At 38.1% G+C, this 17,808-nt stretch overlaps 1 protein-coding gene and 1 long non-coding RNA gene across 2 annotated transcripts in view; both read left to right on the top strand.

Moving 5' to 3' along the window:
* The window catches only part of LOC105929603 (coiled-coil domain-containing protein 73), a 28,291-nt gene extending 20,567 nt beyond the window's left edge, over window positions 1-7,724 (top strand). The window contains exons 11-18 of the mRNA XM_036145112.1: window positions 611-733; window positions 848-907; window positions 2,145-2,249; window positions 3,998-4,108; window positions 4,232-4,372; window positions 4,940-5,159; window positions 5,318-6,780; window positions 7,632-7,724. Of these exons, the coding sequence (XP_036001005.1) occupies window positions 611-733; window positions 848-907; window positions 2,145-2,249; window positions 3,998-4,108; window positions 4,232-4,372; window positions 4,940-5,159; window positions 5,318-6,780; window positions 7,632-7,724 (2,316 nt within the window). The remainder of the gene's footprint in view (window positions 1-610; window positions 734-847; window positions 908-2,144; window positions 2,250-3,997; window positions 4,109-4,231; window positions 4,373-4,939; window positions 5,160-5,317; window positions 6,781-7,631) is intronic.
* Window positions 7,725-7,874: 150 nt separating this feature from the next.
* On the top strand, window positions 7,875-15,534 carry LOC118567316. Its single transcript, XR_004933601.1, has 3 exons — window positions 7,875-7,992; window positions 11,118-11,206; window positions 14,818-15,534. It is a non-coding gene; the product is annotated as an uncharacterized LOC118567316 (long non-coding RNA).
* Window positions 15,535-17,808: the final 2,274 nt, after the last annotated feature.

Here is a 17,808-nt window from a genome sequence, read left to right as displayed (position 1 = left end):
GCAAATCAATCCATTAAAACCAATCCAAACTTATAATTAGATTCTGATGCAACAAAACATAGTCCAGTTCAATTTTCATTATAATTAGAATACCTTAATTACATTACACTTCCTTTGAACTCAGTAGATCATACCATGTTTCTTATAATAAGAAACATGGTAAAAAGTTACTTCCCTAATGAAGCAAATTGTTTCAAAATCATTGACATTGCAACAACCCCTCTGAGCAAGCATGTGGCGACAGTGGAAAGCAGTGCCTCCTCTTTAAACAGGAAGAAACCTCCAACAGAACCAGACTACCTGTCACAGCCGAGAGGCCGAGAGGTCAGAGCAGGGACATAAAAAAAAAAACACAAGTTGTACTTTTCCAGGAATACTCTCTATCTATGTGTAAGAAAAGCTAAACATAATGTCTCAACCCTGGAAAAAACATAATTAAATGCAGCAGAAGCAGGCCAGGTGTACCTTTTAGTGTAAAGAGACTGGACACCAAATAGAAATCCATCCATGTCTGAGAAAATGTCTTAAAAAGCTATTTCAACTGTTTGTAAAAATATTTTTGCAGCAGGACATTTGAATAATTTGTTTGCTTTGTCTGGTACTTTCTCAGGAGTTGGAGGAAGTCAGAAACAAGCTCATCAAGGAAAAGATGAAATCAGTCAGACATGAAAAGACCCAAAGTCCTTTAGGGAGGGAACAGCACGTACAGGAGCTGCAACAAAAACTCAACGCGGTAAAATGGTCATCAATAAAGCTGCGATTTTAATAATCAAACACAAATTTGACAAAGATGTTTTGTTGAAAACTTTGAGCTTATCCTTGTTTTTGTTTTTATTTATTTTATTAGGAGACTGAAATAAACAAAAAACTCAGAGAGGAGTATGTTGCTGAACGAGCAGAAAAGCAGGTAAGAAAGAATAAACATTACAAACCTATTTTCTGTTTTGACAAACTGGAAAATGTTGTCAAACAAATAAAAAATAATGAAAAAAAGCAGAAAATCAAATTTCTTTGCTGATAGTATTAATCAGACATTTCCTGTTTCGTTTTATACACTTAAATTAATTTATCAATACATGTTTTCATTACCATTCAGTGCTAAAGGTGAGTGGAGCCCAGGCACTTTAGTTGAGTTTATCTACAAAAAGCCTAGTCAAGAAAAAAATCAAGCAGATGTGCTCAAGTTTTGGACAAATTTCTAAAAAAAAAAAAAAGAAAAAAAAGTAACAAAAACACCAAACATGAAAAAACAACAACACTAGAATGACTCAAAATACTTACACAAAATGTGAAAACAAAAGTAAAAAAAATTAGCAACAGGAAAGCAGGAAGTAAACTGAACTCTGGTCACAAAAAGAACAAGACGTCAACATTAAAACAGTAACTAAGGTCTACCTTAATGCCAGTTTGCTTAATTAGTAAAACAGTGTTAAATAATGCCGAATCAAGCCTGACCCACTGCAATACCTCGCAGTAAAGCAGCAGCTTGGCGTAATCTGAGATCAACCGTTAATTAAATAAAACATTCTACAGCAACTTTAAGAGTCTCATATCATAACTCTGTGGTCATATCAAAGCAATCGGCAGGTTTAGTGTCCGCTTCAGTGAACAACAATGTTCACACTGTATTCCCAGTGACGTTCCGGTCTATTCCCTCTTGGAATCATATTTTTTCGTGCTTTTATTTTCACTGGATCTTGGGCCTTTCTTCATTGGGAGATGCTAATAGCCGTTAGCCACTTCCTTGTTTTATCCTCTGCTGCGCATGCGCAGTACATACTTCTGTTAAAATAAATAAATAAATGCGAAAGGCGTTACTTACTTACAAATTGAGCAAAAACAGCATTAAACACCAAAATAACAACTAATACTAAAGTAATACTAATAGGATGTGATAATGTTTCATAAAAACTTTGTATGCAACCAGAGTGAGCTACTAATGCACCTTTAAAGTTTACTAAATAGAACAAATGCTGCCCTGAAACGTCACAGAAGACTTTTATCAACAAATAAAGTTCATTTGATGAGACAAAACACTAAGTATGTTGAGGCCATATAAAAAACATCACCGTTTTATGTGTCCCAAAGTTGCTCTGATTTAGGTTTCTGGAATCTGTTGCCATGTTTTGTGTCTCTGTGTTTAGAGGTTCATGAGGTCCCTGCAGCACAACCAGCAGCTGCTGCTGAGTCAGACGCAGACAGTGAGGAGAATCGAGCAGCAGCTAGAGAGTCAAACGATGGTATTTCAGGTTAGACCTTTACAGTTTGCTCTGGTTTATATGTTTTATTTATATTAAACATTTATTTACACAAGATGTGAATAATTTCATTTCAGACTTCCTTGATATTAAATACTGCCTATTGACATACAGGCTTAGATCCCAATGGTTCATGTAATCATATAGATTTGAATAATGGTTTTGTCAAATGTGGAGGGGGGTAAACCTGCATTTAAATTATTCTAATGTATATATATATATATATATATATATATATATATATATATATAATCAGTCTCAGGAACAACACAGAGATGGCGTGTGACGTCATACCATACTCAGTCTAAAAAGATACCTTTAGTTCTTCACATTGATATTTTTTTGTTCTTTCTTTTAGGGCTGGACAATATAGAAGAAAAGCATATCGATAAAGTAGAAATCATATTGATCGATATCGATAATTATCAACAAATTCAAAACATATATTTTAAGAGCAGCCATGGCCATTTTATGCTGTTGCTTAGCAACCTATTTTTAGATACAGAACAGACAAACACTGAATTCAAACTCAACCCTTAATTAAACCAACATTTTACCAAAACTGCAAGTATTTAAAAAATGAAAAAAGAACGCTTGCTCTATGAACTCTTTGAAGGGGCTTGGGGGCAGAGCGTTCCTGGGTCTGCGTTTGTGATTGGTTGGGAGGATGTAATGACTGTAATATTAACCTACATGATAGGCTAGAATGTAAAATGAAGGAAAACTGTTATTCTATTGAACCTTTTATTGACACTTTTTTTTTTCTATCATTGATATATATGTCAATCGATCGATAGATTATTGTTATTGAATTATCGTCCAGCCCTACTTTCTATCTAAAAATATGAAATTTTGCTTACTGCTCCTTTAAGCACCACGAGGATTTGGTCCTGATATGAAACTAATTTGGTCCAGATATGATCTCCAAATGACATCCAACAATTTGGGAGCTTAAAATGCAAATAAAAGTCAAACCAATCTTTTATTTATTTATTTTTAATAATGTATAAATAAAAGTGAGATAATAATTGAGATTGTGATTTAATGGTAAACCATAATAAAATGCACAACTATCTTCAGCTGTTATTAAGATGCAACTTTCTAGAAAGAGTTGCAAATTCTAGCTATATTTTTTTGGATGAAAAGACAAGTGCAAATTTTAGGATTTACCTTCTTATTCTCTGATTCAAGCATTTGTTGAACATAAAAAAAATATATTTAAAAATCAACACAGACAGAAATACACTTTTTTTTGAGTGACGGAAACAAGTTTGTTCTTTCCTGGAAAGCCTGCACCTTATTCTGTGCTGCACATGGAAAACATTCTTCAGGATCTGTTTAAATTACTATGAAAACACTTGTACACAGACAGAAATAAATGCCAACCACCGTTCCATCTCATAAATTTGCTGAATATGCTGCAATATATCACAAGTGTACATTTGTGAATAAAATCCCCCCTCCCCGCAGCTGAATGATAGTATGTTTTCTCCATTTATGGCCTCGCAGTTTATTGTTCTCTCTTCTTTACTCTGCACTGCCCCACCTCCCTCCATTTTATTCTCTCATTCATTAATTTATTAAAATGACACAAGAAACCTGATTTGTATTAGCTAGAAGTCCCATCTCTTTCTGTCTCTCTCCCTTGGCCCCTTTTTAAAACCTTCTGTTCACGTTAAATAAACTCGTAAAAATTTAGTATTGCATTAAAATCCTATGGGTAATTAATTTTACGGCAGGCCCTTAAGGAAGAACATGAAGTGATGCGAGAGAATAGAAAGGCAATCCAAGACAAAGTGGCAGAACTGACCGAGAGCCACGCTGCTTCCAAGGCGAGCTGGGACAAAGAGGTAAAACAAAATCCGCTCTGTGGTGAAGGTGATGTGACGACTCTAGGCTTTTTTCAAAGCAAAAACTTTAAACTCTTGTTTGCTTTGTTTTTTTGTGTTTTTTTTTTTTTCTTGGTCAAACAGAGGGCAACATTTCTGAATCAGATCCAGAGTGAGCAATCAGACCTCCAGGATGTGAAAGAGGCTTATAAAGACCTTCAACAGAAATGCTCAGAGCTGACCTTGCAGGCCAACTCTGAGCCACAGCGAACTGAAAAACCGGAGGTAATAAAAAGCTTTTTAGTTACACCCTTACAGGGATCTTTACTGGAACGACATCAGCTGCTGCCTCACTTATGTCCCGATTAAAACACGATTCTAATAAACATTTACTATTTAAATGTTTCTTCCTGAAAGAAAGTAAGTCACTAATTTGAGCCAAGTGAAAGGTTAAGTGTTGCAAGATCTCCTAATTTATGCGTTCCAAATAACATGGCCATTACAAAGTTTACTTTCCAAAATAAGTTACATAGCAAACATTTCTTTTATTGATCTTGCTGGGTAGAGACGGCAAATATTGACAAACGAGGATACGGCACGCTCACTAATGCTTACAACTGAATGCATCCCAATTCATCTGACCCTCGAGGGCAACTTAAGCTTTTCAACATTCCTAAATTAAAAGTAGAAAGTTCAGGGATTAGATTGTCAAAGTTTTTAACTCTGACCTTTAAATACTTTTAGTTCAGTTTCTCATTAACGCTTTATCAAAAATCTGGTAAACACTGTTAGTTTTGAAGGTTTTAACTGTTTATTAGCTTCTGTAGGTGTCTTGATTTTTATCTTTTGCAGATGAAAGACAACGGTCAGAGTCCTTTTGTTCCGACCCGGCTGTACTCCTCAGTCTCGGATGGCGTTGCAGCTGAGGAAACTCCTAATGACCCAAACTCCAGCTCCGGGCTGTCTGACCTCGACTTTCTGCCGCTCACCGTTTCCTCTCAGGACAAAATCCCTGATTGCCTGAAGGACACAGGAGCTGCTTCAAAGCTGGCTGCTACTGGAGCAAGTGGAGGTTAGCCTTCTAAATATAAACAGGAGATAACGATATTTGTGGAACTTAAAATGTATTTGTTTTATGGAAATATACCTCCTACATTGCAAGACAATGTAAAGTTTTTTAAGTACAACAATAAATTCTCTTTTTTCTACATGTATGTCTTTCTTTCCTAGATCAAGACAATTCACATCATCAGCAAAACATTATTAAAAATAGTTCAAATCTCACAAGCAGTGTCCCTGATAACTCGGAAAAAGCCACAGAAAGCTCTGATATGAGTGATTTAATTGGACTTGGTGAGAGTTACCTGAGCAACTCTACCTGCCTTAGCACGCCAATCCCTGGGTGTGGTTCCCTGAATGGATCTACAGAAATATTAGATAGTGAAACATATGAAGAGAAGAACGTTGGAAAGAATGAGAAAGAGCAGGGAGGGGAGGACAGCAAACAGGAAACCAGCAACACGGACCAGGAGAGAAAAAAGGTATTTCAAGCAGATGATGTGAAAAGTGGTAGCAATGCTGGAGAAAAAGTGACAAGCCCGGTTCAAACAGCAGATAGAGCAGAAATCCACAGGGGTCCCGAGGGGTCTGCAAAGGCAGCAGAGAGGATCAGTGATCCAGAAGCAGAAACAAGAGATAGAGGAGAGGGAGAAGTAACAGATGGAGTGAAAGAGAGAGGACAGACAGCAGAGCGTGAATCAGGAACTCCAGAAACGCAGATACCAGCTCTCACAGCTGCTGATACGACTGAAGCGCGCCTCACTGAGCAGGTCAACGACTTCATGGTTACTGAGCCGCCGACAGCCGTCTGTGAACCCCTAAACTCCACAAGAAGCGTTCCTCAGAAAGTCACAGCAGAGGACGTAAATCTAAACGACGACTTCAGTGTCAACACAAAAGATGAACAGCCAAGCGTCAGCGCTGAAGATGCGCTTCATAACAATCAGTCGACCCCACTTTGTCCGATTCCAGGAGGCGAGAACCCATCCAGGGAAACATCGGGTGCTTTTCCCGCTGAATACGTCCAGGAGCTGCAAACAGAAACTAAAAGATGTAATCCCTCACGCGCCGATGTGGCCCAAACAGATGAAAATACCGATGCACCTGCGAGTAAAGAGCCCGAATTAACGAGAGAACCACCGCAGGAAATCTCAGCAAAGCAGAGTGTGCCGCTGACATCCGCTGTGGCTAATGGTGAAGAGGAGGCACAAACGAGGAAGGAAAGTCAGCTAAACGTAAACACACGTGAAACTTCACATATACTTTCCTCAGCATCCAGTTTAAAAGATGCATCCGTGGAGGCTATCCTTCTACCAGGTGTTTCAACAGGAAACATTCTGGGGAGCACAGAAACCAACGTACTGAAAGATGTACGAGACACGGAAATCGCCGGAAACAGAGGCGATTTGAAGCTCTCTGTTCAGCCAAGTCGTGGCAACAATGAATCATCACAGACTGAGTGTTTGCAACTTTTCCCGAAAGCGCCAAAGGAGAAGAGAGCTGAAGCTTCGTTCGATTTGTCCCTGATGAGCAGAAAGACGTCCAGGCCTCTGTTTGATTGGGGGTCGGCTCAGAGGGGGCCCTTCAGCTCCAGGCTAAAGTCAGACGGCTCCGTGCTCCACAGGTTAACCCAGGTATAATAAGATTAAAAAAGGAAAAAGATGACAAGTTTTCTCAACCTTATAGTATATAACAATTGATTTAAGAAATATAATAAATAGTGACTATTAAAAAGAGATTTCAGAAGCCTTAGTGGCAATCTGCAGAGTTCAAACCGGGTGCGTGTGATCTTCTCAGAGCACGTACTCAGTCCACGTTTGCCTCTTTTACATTAATAAAGTGTAAAAGAGGCAAATGTGTGACCTGTAAAAAACTATTTGTGTTAGATTTTAGATTTTTCCAGAAGAAATTGGAGCAATTTTTGTTTTTGTAACAGGCTGCTGGCAACAGAATTTAAAGGTCCATTTTAAAATGTGTTCTTTGCTCAGTATGTCTTGGGAGTTGATATTATTATATCTTTCCAGTTGAAGCATTCAAGCAGCATATCAGCATGTTCACAAAGAGGCATTGTGCCGTATATGTTCACATGCAAGTTTGTCTTTATTTATTAGGGTTAGCAGATTAGAAATTGGCCCTAAGACCACTGAGGATCAGTAAGTGGAAAAAGGTGGTAAGAAAGAAACTTTTCATTAAGAATGTGATAAAAGGGGATTAAAAAAAAGTCTGAATAGTCAACAGAAAGACAGAAATCACCAGAAGCAGAACATTTTAGAAGTTTTCTTAGACATTTTCTATTAAATGTTTAATAAAACAATTAGACAAACGCTCCCTTTTGCACCGACAAGGTGCCATTAAAACAATACAGAAATAAAGAAAGCAACAGAGAAACCACCGTTTTCTAAAATGTAGTAAATATAAATGTAGCCATAAATAAAGCGTGTGTATAAAATCCCTGGTTGCTTTAATAAAGCGCTGTTTTTTTCAGGGAACAAATATGTCTGGGCTAGATACCGGAGGACACCCCCAAAGCACAACTCACACCCTCAGCGAAAGCAGACAAAACAAAGGTGATGGCTGAAATCATTCCTTGTGTTGTCTCATTACAGCAACTGACTTTATGACATAGTCAAGTTATTGTGCATCTGCTGCATAAACCGAACCCTCAGTAATAATGACACTTTACAACTTTATTATCATTCTAAGATAGTCGTCTTCCCTCATTGTTTTCAGTCCCCTTGCTCATAACAAGAGCATCAGATCTGTTCAGTGCTGGAAGCGTTTCTGGAGCTGCGGCCTGTTTGACGAGTCAACAAAAGGAAGAGCCCTGCAGAGTGGCAGCAGAAACGGTACGTTGTTACGCCCACTACATACTCTGAGAGTAGCCAGACATTTCTTTTTGTTTTCGAGGTGGCAAAACATAAAGTTAATTTTAACTCTGAATATATATAATTAACAAAAACGTCAACACAACACCAGAGAGGGAAGAGAGTAGAGATTGACTGATACAGGTTTTTAAAATTTTGACATCAGTCTAGCCAATACCCGATATTTGCTGACGATTGTCTCGGGCCGATTCTTCAACTTCTGACCGCAGTTTGAAAGGTACACAAAAAAAAAAAACATGTCACGACTGTTATGGCAGCGTGTTGCTCGCACTTAATGAACGTGTCACAGCGAGAAAATAACTTCTTTAGTTCAGTGGGGAGAAGGAGAAAAAACTCTGACCACCGTTAGTTAGATGCAGGACCTGTAGTGATTGGTACTTCTTTTATTTTGGATAAATTTTTTTCCATGGGAACGAACACACACACACACACAGCTGTGGCAGCTCGCCAGCTGGAGATCAGACGTAGGTGTTTAGGTAATGGAACGGCGAACGGATGCACATATCGGCCGACGGCGATACAGGGGGGGAAAAAAATTAAATATCGTCCCAAAATATCGACCGGCCGATGTATCAGTCGACCTCTAGAAGAGAGGGCAGTATTTAAATTGATGAAGGAAGAGTAGGAGGAGAAAAAAATATTTGAAGCAGAAGAGGAAGAAGATTCCTTGTCGTTATTTGAAAATATCTGAAAAAATGTGGAAAATAAGTGAATGCAGGTGACATGTTATACCGCTCAATACCACCAGAGTTGAACAGGGCAAATTACTTCAACAGATGGGTGAGATGGACTATGAAAGATATTTTTCATGCTGGAGGAAGTCAGCCAGTCTATTTCCATCCAAATCTTGTCCACAACAGTTGTTGCACACCCTTGAAAATAAAGGTTCTTCCCAGCTGATATGCTCAGAACAAGCACCCCAAAATCTGAATAAAATCACTTGATTCTGTTCTTGCAGCTGAGGGAGGGAGATCAAGTCTCTCGCTTGTGGTGGAGCATGTTGCAGCCTTTATGGAGGAACAATCAACTAAGATGAGAGAAAGCATGTCAACACATTAAATACAACGATGATGAATTGAGGAATTGGTCTGAAAAACCAAGTCCAGCATGTTAAAGTAAATGATTTCCCTGTGCTGCAAAACAAATCCATTGATTGACTGATCCTCAATAGTTTTAGTTTAAGTCTCCAAAGCACGTTACGTGATGTCAGCAATGAGCTCAGAGAAGCAATTGTTGACTATAAATCAGGAAAGGGTGGTACGGCCGCTATTCAAACAATCAAGTCATTCAGTAACATAAAATACTATTTTGAAGTGGAAAACATTTAGGATGGCCGTCGGTCTTCAGAGGAGTGAACATAACAGCAGACACAATGCAAGGTAATACGTTGTACAGCTCAGAGAAACTGCGCAAAACCCAAAAGCAACATCTAAGATTTCACAGGTCTCAGTTTGCTTGTTAAAATGCAACGTTTGACAAGACAGTTGGAAAAATAATAAAACTATTATACTATATTTTTGTGTCAACGGGAATATGGTTGAACGACTAATTTACATCTGGATTAACCACAAGACTTCATTAAATATGTAAGATATGAGACCAAATTGCACGATGGCGGAGTGAGGATGATGGGGGCTTTTTTTTCTTTTTCTTTTAAAGCCACGGGACCTGGCAGGCCATTGGCAGTCGCTGAGTTGAAAATGAATGCAGAGTAGTCTAAGATGAGATGTCGAACAGCTGAAGCTTGGCCCAAACCAGGCCAGCAGCAAAAATGTACCTAATAAAAAGCTGTGATGGCAAAGTGGCGAAGACAGGAGCGTCTGCTAACCTTTGTAAACCCAAACGTTGTAAACAAAGTTGCGATAGACCGGTAACATCATTCAGAAAAAGACTGCTGCGAAAGATGAATCCAGAAGCAGCCGAGTCACGGGATGGACTCAGTTTTCCACACGCTGCTTCTTTAATTGAACCTTTTTTTTAATTAAAATAGCATGACCAAAAACGTTATGTTCTGTTGCTACTCTAGAGCAAACATTGTGTCTATTCATAAATCAATGCGGTGATTTTTCATTTTAAGCTATAGAGGTATGTGTCCAAGTGAATGACATTAACGTGATGCTGAACAGGAAAGGAATGTGCCCCGTTTGGACGTAAAAATATGGCGGGCCTCAGAGGAGAAAAGATACTGGAAATATGTAAAATGCTTAAAGGTCATTTTTTTTTCCCATTCTTACACTCTGAGCTTATCCATTTTGTGTAATGTCTCTAAATACACTTCAGGGAAAGTTGTACTTTAGCTCAGTGAATGGTTGGTACAACCAGCTCACCCAAAAAGGGCTTTTTAACATTTCTTTTCACAATCTCTAAATATAGAATCCAATTTATTTGTTCCTCCAAACCAGCTGCAATGCTCAAAAAAAAAAAAAGTTACATTTCAAAGTCTCTTTTTGGGGGATCCTGTTGAGTCGGGTGTTGAGTGAAACAACTTGAATGACCTCATAGACGTTCTCAAACAGCCAGCCAGACAGAACGAATGACCTGTGGAAGAAAACCTAGCTAATGATCCTCGGGTACCTCTTCTTTCTCACTCACTCCATCTTTATCTCTCTCACTTCATCATTTGTCTCTCACTCACTTTCCGCTCTCTTGCTGTTTTCCTCTGTTTTTTTTATTATTTTTACTCTCATTCTTTGTTTTTTGTCACCAACTTTGCTCTGTCATTCTGGGTTTTATAAAATCCAGGTGCTGGCAGTCAACGGAGATAAAGCACTGGGGGGGGAAGAAAAAAATCAAGTTTAATGAATGACAGCGACATCCCAAGCCGTCTATTTTGCATGCAGACTGGAAACGCTGGGAGCATCAAGCAGAGTTCAGTCTGAGCCTGGCTTTTTTCTCTGAGTTGGATTCTCTTTCATGTCATTTGCTACTGCTTAATATTTGATTCACATCTATTTATGAGTTAGGGTTGCGTTTCCACTGAGAATGAATCAAACATTTGTCTTTTTTTGGACATGATGTGAGGATAAGACACCAAAAGGTCAAATTGTTTGATTAATTGTTTGTTTCTTGTTGTCTTCTTTATACAGAACAAGAGACCTTCTTTGTCCCTCAGTTCTTTTCCAGTCACCTCGTCCTCTAACACAAGCAGCAAAAGCTCATGGCAGAACAACCCGGAGTAAGTATGTTTATGAAGGTGTCATAGGAATTAATGTGACAAAATCTGTGTAGATTCCTAAGGTGTCATAGGAATTAATGATCAGAAAAATACATTTCCCACAGAGTTCAGAACTGTTTTTTTTATCCAATTGTGAAGCCTCAAATGTGCAAAAACTACCAATGCAGTGGATTATCTGAATAAACATTCAGAACAAATTAAAAATGTTGTTTGTATCTTGAAAACGTATATTAGGAAACATGTTTTCCTATTGAAAATAATGGAAATTTGAATAATTTCCACCAACCCCTGACTCACATCCTTGCCAAAACATGTGCAGCTCTCACAATAATTTAGGTCATTTTTAGCATAATAGGAAATTAAATGAACATTTAGAATGTTGCCACGAGAAAACAAAGATGAAACGGTAAGAAATATGGCTCATGAACATGGTTTCTCTGGGAAAGTGTATTTATTAGATTTTCAAGGCTCTTTACAAAGTCAAATTCCATCAGATCCTCCAGATTGGTCAAAAAGTTTCCTCTCTAAGGAAACCCAGCAGAATGCATCAAGTCTCTCCAAGCAGCATTCACTCCTCCTGAAAGAGCGTAGAGCCACAGTGGACAGTCGTCTGCATTGTTGGTGGCTTTGCAGCAATCCCTCATCCTGAGCATGCATGAAGCGACAGTGGAGAGAAAAACTCCCCTTTAACAGGGAGGAAAACCTCCAGCAGAACCAGAACCAGGCTCAGTGTGAACGATCATCTGCCTCGACCCGCTGGGGCTTAGAGAAGACAGAGCAGAGACACAGAAAGCACCAAAGCACACATTGACCTAGGAGTACTTTCTATGTTAGAGGTAAGGGCGGATGATTTGTCTCCCCTGGATGATTTCACAGCTAACAGAAAGTCAGACCAGGTGAACCTACTATGAAGAGAAAAATGATAGAGAACAAAAAGTTAAACACCAAATTGGAGAACAGTAGGAGAACTCAGCAGAGTGAGAAAAATAGGCCCTGATGTCCTCCAGTAGCCTAAGCCTATAGCAGCATAACTATAGAGATAGCTCAGGGTAACATGAGCCACTCTAACTATAAGCTTTGTCAAAAAGGAAAGTTTTAAGATTAGTCTTAAAAGTAGACGGGGTGTCTGCCTCACAGACCTAAACTGGGAGTTGGTTCCACAGGAGAGGAGCCTGATAGCTAAAGGATCTGCCTCCCATTCTACTTTTAGAGACTGTATATGTATATATAATTTTATTTTTTATTTGTGTGCCAGTATGGGCGGAAAAAGACGGAAAGAAGACAACATGTCCAAAGGCCAGGATCTGAACCCTAGATGGCTGCAATTGAGGACTAAGAGTCTCTGTTTATGGGCCGCCCGTTCTACCTACACACCACACGTCACCACACAAGTGTTTTTATATTTTTACATTAATTTTTGATAGACAAACAGTTTCCGTTGTGTCTTAAGGAAAGTCTTCTCTATTCTACAGCATTCTGCATTGGGCCCCATACGCATCACAACATTTACAGATTTTGGCATTACATCCAAACAGCCTAGAAGCATCACGTCTATCCCTGGGCCTGAAATTAAAAAGAAATCGGTTTATAGAGATCTGCATGCAAAATGCTGCCCGGGACACATGTTTCTGTGTTAATTAGAACACACCATAACCTGTGTTATAATTAGCTTCCAATATATTTACAGCTAAACGGGGTAATGGAGGGGGTGCACTGATTTGTTTTGTTGCTTCACTGTTTATTAGCCCTCCGAACAGTCCTGTAATTAACATATTACTACATTGTTTCGTACCACATGTTGTGCCATTACACGTGTTTTAAAGTTATTTAATGTTTATTAAGTATCTCTCGGTCGGTTAGGTATTGTCCGGTGAATATCAGCCCAAACAGCTGATATTAGGACAATAGTTGAAAGGGTGATTCGAGCACTGGTGATCTATTAACAGCAAACTTTGCACACATATGGAATAAATGTGCGACCACTTCTCTTCAGGCATAAGAATTTATTAACAGAAATACAATAAAGATCCAGTGAACACCATTATACAATGTTGCTTATCTGAATTAACACTATATTTTAATCAACAAACCCCCCCCTACTCAGCTAGTGAAACTTAACTGAACTACTAAGCAAAAGTAAGACAAAAGAAACTAAGGAACTATGTACACTAGGGCTGGATGATATAGAAAATAAGCATGTCGATAAAATAAAACTCTTATTGATCGATATCGATAATTATCAACAAATTCAAAGCATATATTTTAAGTGGAGCCCTTACCCTTTTATGCTGTTGCTTAGCAATCTGTTTTTAGATAGAGAACACACAAACACTGAATTCAAACTCAAGCCTTTATTCAACCAACTTTTTACCAAAACTGTGCGTTTTTAAAAAAGAAAAAAGAACACGTGCCCTCTGAACTCTTTGAAGGGGGCGGAGCTTAGTTGCTGAGTCTGCTTTGTGATTGGTTGGGAGAAAGTAACAATTAATGATGTAACATTAACCTACATGGCTAGAATGCAAAAGAAAGGAAAAATGTTATTCTATTTTTTTTACCCTTTTTTCTATCATTGATATACGTCTATCTGTCGATGTATATTGTTATTGAATTATCGTCCAGCTCTATCAGTTTATATAAATTTTTATGCAAATTATATTGATTATATAAAAATATCAGTTAACCTTACATCCCTGCCGTCCTCTGTCACTGCATGAAAGCTGCAAGTCAGTGTCTCCATGCAGTCTGCTGGGTTTACCTTAGATGCAACCAACTGCTTTTAGGAGGTAACTATTTAGCAAATGGAGTCCACCTGTGAGACTATTTTTAACCAAACCTTATAGTTGGATCTGGTGTTTATGGAGGGAAGTCAAGCAGACTCCCCACTGTTGAAAGAATGACATTTGAAATCCCATTTGCTGTAAGTCATGTAGGGAACAGAGCAAAAGCCAAATGTGTGGCTGAGAAGTAAAACTGCACATCACCCTGAACGCACAATCCCCACCATGAAACATGGTAGTGGCAGCATCAGGCTGTGTGTGTGTGTGTGTTTAATTTATTTCTTTTTCCAGAAGGGAGAGGAGAGCTTAGTTTGGTAATATTAATATGTGTTAAAATTGCTCGTTCACAGTCCAGGCTAAAGAATAAAAAATCTTAAAATGCCATGATGTCACAGATTCTCAATCCAATATGATAAAATGTAAGTTATTTTGCAGATTAGGGCTGCAGACATTTCAGTCACTAAATGTGCAAAGTTGGTCGAGACAAACATAAAGATGCTAATTGCAGTAAAAGGTTTTCCAAAGTATTTATTCTGATGACTGAATGCAAATAAAAGCCATGCTTATTTATTTATTATTTGTAACATATTTAAAAAAAAAACATGTATCATTTCAATTTCTCTTCACAATTATGCACCACTTTGTGTTGGGTCTATTAATAAAAAATAAAATGCATGGAAGTTAACAGATAGGGAAAAAGGTCAAGAAGAGAAAGGCACAGTGCACTGTAAATAAATAAGCAGTTAACTGCATTTAACCAGGATATACATTTTTTATTTTCTACAAGGGATTTATGTGTTTGCTGTTACTAACTCTAATTTCTGTTCAACCCAGGGGCGGCAAAGCTCCAAGCCCAACTTCAGCTCCTGGTTCTGACTGGGAACCGGACTGGGAGCCCTCCTGTTCCCAGGAGAGGGAAACCCAGCAGTCGTCTTTCAGAGCTCAGGTCTCTAAGATCGAACAGTTTCTGAACAGTGAGAGGCTGCGTTTACCCAAAAGATGCCGAACCGACGAATGAATGTGTCCTTTTTTTGCTAGACGAAAAAAACCTTTTAATAAGTTTGTTAATTTTTAGCAACTTATGTTTAAATGTTTCAGACATTTCCTTGTTATAAAAAGACACTGTAAGCACAATTTCGGTTCTATTTGGATGAAAGTTTAGTGTATAGATATACATGAGTTAACTCATTTCTGCCATAAAACTTTACACACTAATTTGAATGTTTAAGAAAAGCATGTTTTTACGCTAAACTGCTTATTTATTGTTGTCAGATTTGTGCAGCTGTTTCAGGTGGAAAGCATTTTTTGTTTAAGTAGATGTCAAAACTAATGTTTGGATATGGTTTTATGCTTTTATGAGTGGGAATCAATATAAAGCTTAGAACTTTGTATGTCATTTTCTCTTTTCTATTCAAGAACATTCATAATACAATTATAGCAGTGTTTTTTTGTTTTGTTTTTTTGGTTATAAATACCTTTTTACAGGCTTTCTGACATCATGATATTCAATATTTCTTCAATATAATTAATATCATATTTTTAGTTTTTACTCTATGGCATTTGACTTAATTAATCTTAATTATTTCACAGCTAACAGCCCTGTCATATTAATGCAGAACAGGAGTGCTGTTAGAAGAGACTGGGACCAATTAACACGTTAATTAAGATGGTAATTAACATTACCCTCATGGTCTCAGAGGGGTGTTAAATGTGAAGGAACCTTTGGTCTAAACCAGAGCAGTTGTTGTTCTTCGAAGAGAAATTAGATGTTGGAACACAACTGGTAACACCTATTAATGCTAATTAAGCGACATAACAATCAAGGTAACAATTAGCGTGGAATACATTAACCCTAATTAACAGAAATCAATTAGTGAACAGGCAAACCAATTAGCTCACCTTAATTAGCATCTCGTTAACTTAATGTTCCCACTGTGAAACATAAAGAGCAGCTGACCAAAGACACCTGGCTTCTCTTTGGGCTAATCACGCTTTACCTCATCGCCTCACCCTAGTCAGGTGACCAAGTAAACAACTCATAGCAAACAATAGACTCTGGTGACCCTGGGGAGGGACTGGCGGGTCGTCGAGCTGCTTCTGATTTGGGATGCTCCTAGGAAGATTGGCCTCCATGTGCGTATATAGCAGCAGTTCTCAAACTCCAGGTTGCTCAACAGCGAGCCTCCAGAATTAACAGAGACTCCAGGATAGGTGTTGAAACATATTCACAAAAACCAAGAGAAAGTTTAGTTGCACTTCACATTAAGTTGTCTTTGGTAGGAGTCTATTTAATTTCATAGGTTGCATTTCCAATATTTATCCACTCAGCTGTGCGAAGGTTCTTCAAATCCATCACATTTTGCAGATCTACACAGATTTTGTCACATTTAGTTCTGGACTCTCGCTCGGCTATTCCAGTGATTCAATTTTCCTCCCATGAAGTTATTCGCATGTTAATTTGGGTGTTTGCCCAGACTGTTATACCAAAATATAAAGATTGTGGGTCAAACATTGTCTGGTATTTGGAGCTGCTCCTAATTTCATTTACATTATTAAAACCCCAAACTCACACTCGCCCATAATGAATATACTTGAATGTTAATGACCTCATAAAGAAACCTGGAGCGTTCTGACAACTGAGCCCATTGCTGCTGACCCTTATCCTTTCAGGGACGGAGGGGTGGGCGGTGTGGGAGGCGTGCAATATAAAGGTCTTCATTTTAATACACTCACAGCCGCATTTCCTCTCAGTTTCGGTTTCTTGGCTCGTTTTATTGCACAGGCGTACACAGTCTTTGGTTATGAAAGCGCTTTGAAACGGTCAATTACCTTCTGGATAGGGAGGATACCTGCTGTTAATTACTGCCCATGGTTTTATATGAAGAGTAAATAAAGAGACCGCTGACATTCACATTCCATCAATGCATCCCACAGTACATGCTGTGTTGTAGAGTTTTGTTTAAAGTGAAAATAAACCCCCAAGAGGTGGGAACAACATTTTTGTATTGATCCTGTATTCATGAACACTAATAATTAAACAATCCAAGCACAAAATTGGTCAGTTTTACAGCAATTCATTTTTAAATTAATAAAAAAAAAATTTATAGTTTTACTGGTCAAAAACACAAGGGCTAGTGTGATTTACCACTTTTTGTATTTGCTCAAGTTGTCTTTGTTTGATGATCTTAAATATTTAAGTGTAACAAAAAAAAGCAAAAAGAGACATTCATTTATAGAGGACAAACATTTTTTCACAGCAGTGTGTGACTTGCATTAGACTTATTGTAGTATAGAGAAATATGTTAGAAAAAAATTGTATACATCAGTATATGTTTGCCCGGTCTACCTCTAACATTTTCTATAACTAAAGAATTCAAATCAGTTCAAATTTTAGGCTTTAGCAGATGTAATGTTTCCAAATTATCTTTTTTCAAAACATTTAATTCGATATTGCACCCCCCCCCCCCCCCCCCCAAAAAAAAAAAAAGTTGTTGAATTTGCAGCCAAGGGGCTGCTATCTGTCTTTTTGACTCTAACATGAATTTTATTGTATTCTAAGGACTATTTGCAAGCTTTAAGCTCCTCAGGAAATGTTGTTAGTGCAATAAAAACACAGAAAACATCATGTTTAGTGGTGTCTCTGTGTTATATGTAATCTCTGTACATTCTGAACCCGTGTCTCACCAGAATTTCATTATAGTAACACATATCAAGATTCTTGATTTTAAAGGGGACTCATCTTAAATACATTTTGTCTACTTGGAGCCTGTAAGTGTGCAGAAAAGCTGAATTTAGTCTCTAGCTACTCTAGCTAGATATCCTTAT

This window comes from Fundulus heteroclitus, chromosome 2, assembly GCF_011125445.2.
Source record: "Fundulus heteroclitus isolate FHET01 chromosome 2, MU-UCD_Fhet_4.1, whole genome shotgun sequence".
Taxonomy (NCBI): domain Eukaryota; kingdom Metazoa; phylum Chordata; class Actinopteri; order Cyprinodontiformes; family Fundulidae; genus Fundulus; species Fundulus heteroclitus.
The sequence above is the reverse complement of the archived record's forward strand: the minus strand, read 5'-3'. Positions and strand labels throughout refer to the sequence as shown.